General features: G+C 33.6%; 1 protein-coding gene across 1 annotated transcript; it reads left to right on the forward strand.

Moving 5' to 3' along the window:
- Window positions 1-1,505: 1,505 nt before the first annotated feature.
- On the forward strand, window positions 1,506-2,438 carry LOC308632917 (olfactory receptor 8B3-like; the record flags this gene model as incomplete). Its single annotated transcript, XM_081265332.1, has 1 exon — window positions 1,506-2,438. One exon carries the CDS (start codon window positions 1,506-1,508, stop codon window positions 2,436-2,438), a length of 933 nt encoding a protein of 310 aa, XP_081121458.1.
- Between the last annotated feature and the right edge of the window lie 8,559 nt (window positions 2,439-10,997).

The raw sequence follows: 10,997 nt of genomic DNA on the forward strand, positions 1-10,997 counted from the left end.
TAGGTAGAATTTTCCAGGAAGTATACAGAAGCAAAAACATTTAATAGGAATGTTAGCTATTAAAAGATATTTTGATGCTATTCCTGGTGATCTAACACTTTAAGTGACTTAATGAAATCCTTGAAATTTTTCAGATAAAGAAATAAAGAAGTCTGGAGGCAGACCCTGTGGGAAATTCTACTTAGGATGGGGAAAAAGGAGAGTAAGAACACAAGCAATATATTTCCCTACAGAATTCAGGATGGTGAAGAGATAGGAGTTCATTTTTGCCTCTGTCTTGGGGATGTATGATCTCTAGAGTGAAAAGAAAATGACTAAAATAGCAAGTCCTCCAGGAACTAAAGATAGATCATCATCCACAATGTGAATACAATTCCCTTATTTCCCTTGTACATCTAGAATCTGTTCTTTGGCAAAGTGACTGAGCACAGTTCTACTTTGTTTATAACCAAGTACATTATATCATGAAACTAAGATGTAGTCTTCTATGTCTTATCAGGTAGCAATCAGGGTAACAATAAAGACTTAATGGTTGCTGGAAAAGATTGAAAGTCATAACCATAAATTATGATCTGAAGCTCAGACATAGTTCAAGGACATATAAGAAATTAAACCTGGATCTTATCCTCCTAGAATCAAAGGACCTCAAATCTTGGAAATTACTTTTCCAAGAATACAGGGACAAATAACAAGGATAAGGAAGTGCTGAGGTCTGGATTAAGAAAGGTGAGTTCCTGAATTCCTGGTATGTTGATACTGTCCTTAACAACATATTTATAATTATGTCAAAATGGATTCTATTGTCATGTATGACTAAAAAAAATAACAATGAGAAAATAGAAGGCCCACACTCTAAATCATACCATTTCCTCCCAATTTTGCACATTCCTAAGATTCAAGTGAAATAGGTAGAAGGAAGTTCCTGAGGAGGCTTGAGCATCTCTATCAGTAGTTCCCTCTCCATGGACAGCTCTCTCACTCTTCTAGATTCCTTCCTTCCCTCCCTCTGTCCCTCCCTTCCTATCTCTATCTCTATGTCTATCTTTATGTATATGTGTATCTCTTCTTTTTCTCACATGGGTTATTAAATAATCTCTCCAGTTTTTTGATTAGAAACAATGCTTTGAATTCTACCCCACCAGCATTTAATGTTCATTAGAGGTCAGCACCAGGTTGCTTTAGGCTTCTGCCTCCAATTCATCTGGTGAGAGAAGGTGCCGGTGAGGAGAGAAATGATAAGAAAAGACATAAATTCTTCTTTCCAGGTCTACTCTTCTCCACCGTTCCCCCAACCCCCAAATTCATGTTTGTACTTGATATCATTGCTTTTCTTGTTATAGGGTCAGTTAGTTGTGCTCTGCAAGGGCTGATCCTATATGTTAGGTTGGGTTAGTTTCTGACATCCCCAGTGTGTATCTGACACTTGGGGGAAGGAACAATGTTTGAAGAGCTGGCTTGTCCTCTAACGTAGCTCTTTGTCCAGTGTCTATAGGCTCTCTGGAAGAATGTCTCCTGGAAATGGCTCTTTTGTGACTGAATTCATTCTGGCGGGGCTAACAGACTGGCCAGACCTCCAACTCCCTCTCTTCTTCCTATTTCTGGTAATGTATATGGTCACTGTGTTGGGAAACTTGAGTTTGATAACTCTAATTGGGCTGAATTCACATCTTCACACCCCCATGTACCTTTTCCTCTTTAACTTGTCCTTCATTGGCCTCTGTTACTCTTCTGTCTTTACACCCAAAATGCTGATGAACTTTGTATTAAAGAAGAATATTATCTCCTACAGAGGATGCATGACCCAGCTTTACTTTTTCAGTTTTTTTTCTATTTCTGAGTGCTATGTGCTGACATCAATGGCCTATGATCGCTATGTAGCCATCTGCAATCCACTGTTGTACAATTTAGCCATGTCCCCTAAGGTGTGCTCCAACCTTATGCTTGGTTCTTACTTGATGGCATTTTGTGGTGCCATGGCCCACACTGGATGCATGCTGAGACTGACCTTCTGTGATGTGAACATCATCAACCACTATTTCTGTGACATCCTGCCTGTGATGCAGCTCTCCTGCACCAGCACCTACATCAATGAGCTGGAGGTTTTCATTGTGGCGGGCATCAACATCATTGTGCCCAGTCTCACCATCATTATTTCCTATGGCTTTATCATTTCCAGCATCCTCCGAATAAGCTCCACTGAGGGCAGGTCCAAAGCCTTCAGCACCTGCAGTTCCCACATAATTGCTGTCTCTCTGTTCTTTGGATCAGGTGCATTTACGTATCTTAAACCATCTTCTGCTGGGTCAATGGATGAGGGCAAAATCTCCTCTGTCTTTTATACCAATGTTGTTCCCATGATGAACCCTTTGATCTACAGTTTGAGAAACAAAGATGTCAAAATTGCTCTGTGGAAAACACTGAGCAGGAGAGAGTTTTGATCAGGTACTGTGTCTTCGTCCATGTAGTTGCAGAGTAGGGAGATTCTGTGTAATTAATTATACTATTTTAGTGTCAGCCTTTTTAATCTGTTTATTTTTACTTAGATAATTTTTATTGTACTTTTTAAAATCTAAAGTAGTTTAATTTATTTAATTGACAGAAAACACTATGCAATTTTAACATGTATAGCATAATGGTTTGAAATCTATATAGGTGACATAAAGATTAAATCTAGTCCTCTTTCTTTTTAATCAAGGTAAAGTAAATTTATATTCTCTCAGTTTATTTTTTTGAGTGTGTTTTTCCCATTTTCACTATTCCTTTTGCTATTCACCATGCTTATTACTTAAGCATAATGATGTTAAGAAAGAAATTCATCTTTGATTTTTATTTTTTCATTGTTACTATGGACTTTCTTTCTTTTTGTTTTCTTGATACCCTTAAAAACATGTATGAGGGCTGAGGATATAGCTCAGTTGGTAGAGTGCACAAGGCCCTGGGTTCAATCCTCAGCACAAGAAAATCAAACAAATAAAACAACAACAACAAATATGTATTCTGTGACACAAGCTCAATATTGTCTTTTTTTTTACTTCCCTTTTTATTGCTAAAAGATGATAAATGGTCTACAGATGATAAAAAAAGTAACACTGGGATTTTTTCATTGTGTGTTGACTTTTTAATCTTCCACTTGTAACATGCCATTAGGAAACTGAACCAGAAAATCTGACTCTTCTCCCTGGGCATCCTCTGACAGGCAGAAATGTCATAGTCATTGACATTGGAGACTCCATAAATTCTTTCAATTGTAACCCATTTTATAGCTTTATCTGTGTTTTTCATTAAGCCTTATTGATACAGATTTCATAACTGGTACTTAGTAGATTGCTAACAAACATTTATCATATGTACATGATATGAATGCTCAGAGAGGTTAATATTTACTAAAAATCTCATAGCTTCCTTGTGAAAAGCCTAGAATTTCTTATTAGTTTCTGATTTTAAGTATATTATTCCCTCTAGTATACTTTCTGTCTGCTTCATTTATTTTTATTTTAGAAAATATGAATATGAGAAAATATTTGTATTTTCAGAATTAATTGTGCTTTGTTCCTGGATTTTACAGAAATTTTTTTCTTGGTGCTTTATGTTTCAGTTTCTTTAGGATCATTTATTGTTGTGGTGACATTGGAACAGAGAAGACATTTTAGAATAGAGCATTAGATGTATTTAATTTTTTTAATAAAATGACTTCAGGATATTGTATTCAGAGAACAGGATCTGAAACAGAGGGATCTGCTTCTCAAAGCCCCCATTTCTCCTTTTAACAGGAGTCACAATAGGCACATATGCTTATATATTTCAACTTGCCATAAGCTGACTCTTAAAATTATCCCACATACTCTTACCTTTGACAGCCCTTCTTTACATCTTTTTTTTCTCTGATTATTTCCCCACAAATAACATGAAAGAATGTTGCTGGCTGGTTGTGGTTCATCGGTAGAGCACTTGCCTAGCACAGGTGAGCCACTGGGTTTGATCCTCAGCTCCACATAAAAATAAAATAAAGGTATTGTTCCACCTTTAACTAAAAAATATTTTATTTTATTTTTTTATTGGTTTTTCACAACATTACAAAGCTCTTGACATATCATATTTCATACATTAGATTGAAGTGGGTTATGAACTCCCAATTTTACCCCAAATTCAGATTGCAGAATCACGTGGGTTAAAAAAGAATGTTGCCTATTATAAAGTTTATTTTTCTGAGATCGAAACATTTCATATATATTCTAAGGCTCATCAAATGAAAGATTAGTTAGTGACTCTGTCAAGTTATCTCATGTAGTGATAAAATACATAAGAATAAATATATTTCTGATATGTTTACAAAGGATACTAAATAACACAAATGTTATTTATCTATTTAGCTGAATTTTATTTTAAAAAGGAAAACAATTTTATCAAAAGGAATGCTAAGAGGAATTAGCATTATTGTTAGAATTATTGTTAAATGATTCTTCCTAAATCCCAGGTCAGCAGTAAGTTATTATATTCAATATCTTATCTAATCTCACAAGTGACCTTTGTAGATACCAATATGAGTAGATTATAGATCCAATATTATAGATCCACTCATAGTAGATTGCTTCTGTTCACTTCTTTTCCCAAAATATGTATTTCTGAGAATCTTGCAGTAGAGTGTGGCATATGACAGTTCCAAAAATGGTGAACAGCCTCCCAGGGCCAAGATTTTGTGCCCTTTTCACATTCTCTTTATCTTTCTGTGAACTGGATGGAGATAATAATGGAACCTCACTTAGATCATAAAGATGTAAGGAAAACCCAGGAAGTGTTTGCAACAGAATCATGATTGAAAAGGAAAGAATGGATGGAGTTACCAGTAAGAATATGTATAAGGGTCTGGGGTGCTGGCAATTAATTACAGATCTGCATGGTGTTTATAAGCTGCTCATTTCATGAAAATTTACTGAAGTGCATAATTTTTATATGTATTTATGTATTTATATATGTATTCATGCTAAATTTTATAATAAAATAAGAGTATAAAACTTTTATTAGCACTCTACTTATATTGAACAATAAGCACATATTATGCAAACTTTAAGAATAAAGGCCCAAGTATATGAAAACAATCTAACAGAATGGTTCGGAAGAAACAGCAGAGACAGGTAAAATTTCAAAATAATCTAGACTGATCGATCCAGTGCAAAGACAATTCTTTTTCCTTAAGAAGGTAAAAAGACATCAATGTCTATCATAGGTGGAAAGTCACCTTGTATAGATTTGTAGTGTTATATATCCTTATTTTTATATTTACAGTATTGTATATTTCTCATTCTATATCCACAATTTTATTTTCTGAATCATTTCTTCTATCTTGATAAAGTATTTTCTCAATGACCTTCTTCAGATGTTATTTTGATATATCTTTTATTATTTTAGGAATATAGAAATATTTAGGCATAGTGAAAAGACTGCTTCAATGACCAGAACTGTTATAGAACATAATAAAAAAATCAGAATCAGGTGTAATGCTGTATTTTAAGTTCATAGGTGATTGTGCAATTAGTAACTTTGTTTTGAGCCACAGAATATTTGGCTAGAGCGTTTTAGGTTTTATTTTCCTGGGTAAGATTTGTTCCTGGGAGACCAACGTACACATAAAACTGAAGGTGGAAAGTCAAATATATTCAGTTAGTGAAAGTGAGAGAGAACAATTGGTTGACCCTTGGTCTTCATATGCATTTATTTATAACATGATCATGGGTTTTCAATTTCTATAATATGTCACAATATATAACGTTGAATGGGTTAAGAAAAAATAGTTTGATTTACAAAAATGATGAATATGATGACCTAAAATGTGGTGAAAATGAATATTTTCATAATTACTTCTAGGAATGACAAAGAACAAATGAAAGAAAATACTAGAACTAGAAAGAGTGAATGATGTAAAAAGAGCCAAGGAAAGCACTTGCTTTACAATATATTTACTTAAGTAGTGTAAGTCAATTAAGTATTGAATTTTTTCCCTTTGGTTATGAATATCTAATTGTTCCAGCCTCATTTTTGAAGAGCCTGAAATTCCTTGAATAAATTGCCTTTGTACTTCTGTAAAAATCGACTGACTCAATATATATATGTGTGTGTGTACGTCTTGGAATCTATACTAATTTATTGGTTTATGCTTTTAGCAATACCACACAATATCATTATTGTAGCATCACAATGAGTCATAAAATAAATTAACATGAATTATCATTTGAAAAATTATTTTGATTATTCTTTTTTCTTAGGATTTCTCAGAATCAGCTTTCTATAAAACATCCTGCTTTAAACTTAGTGTAATTGCTTAAAAAGTCTGCATCATTTTAGAGATGATGAACACCTTAGTAATACTGAATCTTTTAATCAATAAATCAGTGTGTCTGTCTTTATGTCTTCTAATTTTCATAGTGTAATATTGAACTCATATCTGTGGTTTTGATAAAATTCCTTATAAGTTCTAGGAGTGTTATCTTCTTATACGTTAGGATATTTTTATGTTGACATTGTGTTATCATGCCACTTATAAATTTTAAAGTGTTATCTTTCTGTTCCAAAGACCTGCCATTTATTTATTTATTTGTTTGTTTGTTTATTTATTGATTTTTATTACCTATTACATTATATAAGATTTCTAGTACTGTATCAAAGAAAATAGTAAAAGTGGAAATTCTTGCCTTTTTAAAAGTTCACATAAAGATTCATTATTTATTTACCTTTATGTATAGTATTTAAAAGCAATCAGTATATCTTTATGTTCCAGCTTCATTGCCATTCTCATGAGTATCACTTAAAAGACTTTTAATTCTTGCTTGTTAATTGTTGAGAAAAAATAAAGTGGTATTGAAATGCTTATAAACTGTTATTTTCCTTTTGTGATCATTCAGAGCACAAAGAGTAAAGGTGGGGAGGAAAGAGGAAAAGTCTTTTCATCTTCTCTGAACTACTCTTTGAAAGAATTGCTTCCATTATATCTTAACATTCAAACACTACAGTGATTCTCATAGTGAGAGAAGAGGAAATAAAAATAAATAGCAAAATAATTACCATGAGGTTTTAATTCATAATATTTTTCTGTAGCTTTTAAATTTAGGCATATATATAAAAATATATTTGGGGAACTCAATTTCATCAAAAAATATCTTAAAGAGCTTTCATTTGGTATATTCTGTAATTTTTATCTGTTAATTTAATTAAATCTCGATTGGTAAAGTTAAAAGTTCCCATCAGAGGGAGCTCTTGACCTAGATTACCACAGAAACATTCATTTTCAAATGAGAAAATTTCCATTCCATGATAGAGACCTATTTAGATTACACAACTATATTTCTTAATTCATAAGATGATTAACATAAATTTCCTTTTCACATTGCAATAGTTTAGGCACAGAAGATAATTCTTATTTTGATAGAAATTGGGATTTTTAAAAGGTTATTTTTCCCTGAAGACCCAATGTTCCCTTTGTTATTTATCACAAATTATATTCTAAAACATGTAGAGAATTTATGATCTAAAAAGTTGTCATAGGCCACAGATTTCTCTTGTAAGAAATAATTATATGTATAGACATTAGGACACAGAAATAGTCCTGGAACTCCCACAGTATAAAAATAGATGCAATATTGAATAAATTGCTTTATTCAATATAATTATTTAATATAATTACATATAATTATTTATTTCCTGTACAGAATTTCCATGCACTTGATCTGTTCAGAATTCCAAATTAGTAAGTTTTGTGGAAGATGAAAGAGATCTCTTTGCTGAGATCCCCATAGTAACTACAAAAACATATAATATGTACAAAAGTATTAAGAGGAATGAATTAAATTGTATCACTATAAAAATCATCAAGTCATCTATAAGACATGAAAGAAACAAGAAAAATACAAAAACTGACCAAAAAAATTAGCAAAATGTTGAGTAAATCCTTATTTATCAATAATTAATTTAATGTAAATAAATTAAACTCCTAATGAAAAGACATACAATGACTAAATGGACAAAAATAAAATCAAGATACAATTACATACTATCTACAATAAAGTCACTTTAGATTTTAGGACATACATAGGCCAAAAGTGAAGTGGTAGAGAAAACAATTCCATACAAATGAAAACTAAAAGAGAACAGGGGTGGTTATACTTACATGAGACAAAACACACTTTAGTCAGGAATTGTCACAAAAGTTAAAGAAGGCCATTATATAATGACAAAAATGTTAAGTCAACAGGAATATGTAATAATTGCAAATATATGCATCCAACACCAAGTCACCTATGTATATAAAGCAAATATTGTCAGATCTGAAAGGAGACATGGACACCAATATAATAACAGAACACTTCATTTTCCAGTCTCTCCAATGTATATATTATTCATACCAAAAGTTAATAAAGAACAACTCAGTTGAGCAACATTATAGAACTAATGTGTCCAATAGACATAAGGAGAACTTTCCACCAAACAACAGAATTCATGTTTTTCTAAAGCTTGAATAGAACACTCTCCAGAATAGACTGCATGCTAGTTCACCAATCATGTTTTAACAAATTAAGATTAATATGACTTTCAACATCAAAAAATTAGAAATTCAGATTCATGGAAATGAATCAATATATTCTAATATATTCTTGGATAAATATTGGGAAATCAAAACAGAATTTAAAATGTATCTCTACATCTGCCTTCCTATGTTTGTTAATGTACTGTTCACAATAACCAAGATATAGAATCAATGTATGTGTCCATCAATGGAAGAATGAGTACAGAAAGTATGGCACACATGCATGGTAGAATATCATTCAACAATAAAAAAGCTGATATCTTATATTTTGTGGTAACATATATGAAAGTGGAGGACATCATGTTAAGTGAAATAATACAGATATGGAAGGATAAATGATAGATGATTTCACCCATATGTGTAATTTAAAGAAGCAGATCTAATAGTAGTGGGGAGGAAAGAATGAACAGTATATGAAGGAAGAGGAATGATGAGAAGTCTGTCAACAGGTGCAAAGATAAGCAGAAGGAAGAAAATGTGTTGGTGTTCTACTATACAAAGTATCAATAATAATGTATTGCACACTTCAAAATAACTAGAAGAGAGGATTATCAATGTTTCACCAAAAAGAAACAACAAATGTTTGAAGTGATGGACATGATAATTACTTTGGTTTGATCATTAACAATTCATGTATCAAAATATCACATCATACCCCATAAATTTATATAATCATTATGTGTTGGTTAAAAATGAAAAATACTAAAATAAACCTCTAGACAAACAAAAATGAAAATACATCATACCCAAACTTATATAATGAACTAAAAACTCCTAGGAAGGAATTCATAGTAGCGCTATGTTTGAAAAGAAGGATCTCAAAACAACTTAAACTTCCAAGTCAAGGAGCTAAAAAAGACAAAAATAATGTGTTTATTAAACCCAAAGTCAGCAAAAGGAAGGAAATAATGATTTAAGTCAAATACAGAGTATAAAAGCAATAGAAGAAAAGTGTGTATTTTTGTAGAACAAAAGCTAAATTGAGAAACCCTTAGACTAAGAAGGGTGGAAGAAAGACTAGAGAGAGAGAAGTCTTCTGTCCTTATGATGTTTTGATTTGGCTTTGAAAGCAAGATAATGCTGCCCTCATAAAATGAATTCAGAAGTGTTCTGTTATGGTTTGGATGGGAGGCATCTGCCAAAATCTCATGTACAAGAAGTTTCAGGGGAGGATTATAAGAGTCTTAACACAATCTGTGATTTAATCCCCTGATAGGGATTCATTGAGTGGTAACTGAAGTGGTGGGGTGTGGCTGCAGGAGGTGGGAAAGGGATGTTGCTGGAGGGATATACCTCTCTAGCCAGTGGAGTCTCTCTCTCTGCTTCCTGCTCAGGATGTTACCCGCTTCCCTCTGCCATACTCTGGCACCCTGACATGCAGCCTTGCCTCAGGAGCCTCAAGGAATGGAGCCTGCCTTCTATGGACTAACACCTCTGAAGCCATGAGCCCTCAAATAAACTTTTCCTCCACTACAGTTGTTCTGGTAGGGTCCCTTAGTCACAGCAGTGAAACAGCTGACTGAAATTTGTTCCCTCTACTTTAGCTATTTGCAAGACTCTGAGAAGGATTGGTATTAGTTATTCTTTAAATGTGTGGTGGAATTCATCAGATTTCTTTCTTTTTCATGGTTTCCCCTGGTCAGAATATGCTAGGCCTTCAGTTCTCTGAAACAAGCCACACAGTGCTAATTTTTCTGGTCGCCTAGAGATAAACTGGGTCATTGGACTTAGGATACATGACTTTTCCTCATTAGGGAAATGCTGGGATCTGGGATTTTCATGTGCTACAGTTTTGATGAATCTTGAGGAGGAGCTTTGATGATGACCAGTCTAATCCACTATCTCTGTTCTAAAGGACCTGAGCAGCAGGAGACCTGTGTCCCTTAAGCACTTCAAGTAGCCAGACCTCTGGGTAGCGCCCAGAAAATGTGTGGCATTGAAAGTGTAGTGCACCTCTTCCTTCCTTAGGGAGGAGCTGGGAGTTTTCAACTCCTATCTTTGTGCAGAGCTGAGGAAAACCACTAAACCACTCTGTCTATTCTCACTGGCACACAGTGAGCAGAGTATGTCATGTCCTGTGCCCAGTGAGCGCTATGAGACCAGCTAGAGAAAATCAAGTTCTCTGCATAACTTGCAAAAAAGATGGAGACACGAATGTATGCTACACCTAATTCCCTTCTCAGAGAAAAGTTTTGCCCCAATTCTATGGTGCTATGCCAGGAATAGGGGTGATGGCAAGAGGGTAACTTGTATTCCTTCAAGATTCAATGGGATTGATTTCATGCTAGAATGGTGTGTAGGAGCAACATAACTAGTTTTTTATATTCTCCCAAATGGAATCTGTCCAGAAATGCTTTTGAATTATTGTGTCTGTGGAGGAAGGAGGACTTACTATTCTACCATTTTGCTGACTGAGAAATGA

Source organism: Spermophilus citellus (genome assembly GCF_964194105.1).
Source record: "Spermophilus citellus genome assembly, chromosome: 2".
Classification (NCBI taxonomy): Eukaryota; Metazoa; Chordata; class Mammalia; order Rodentia; family Sciuridae; genus Spermophilus; species Spermophilus citellus.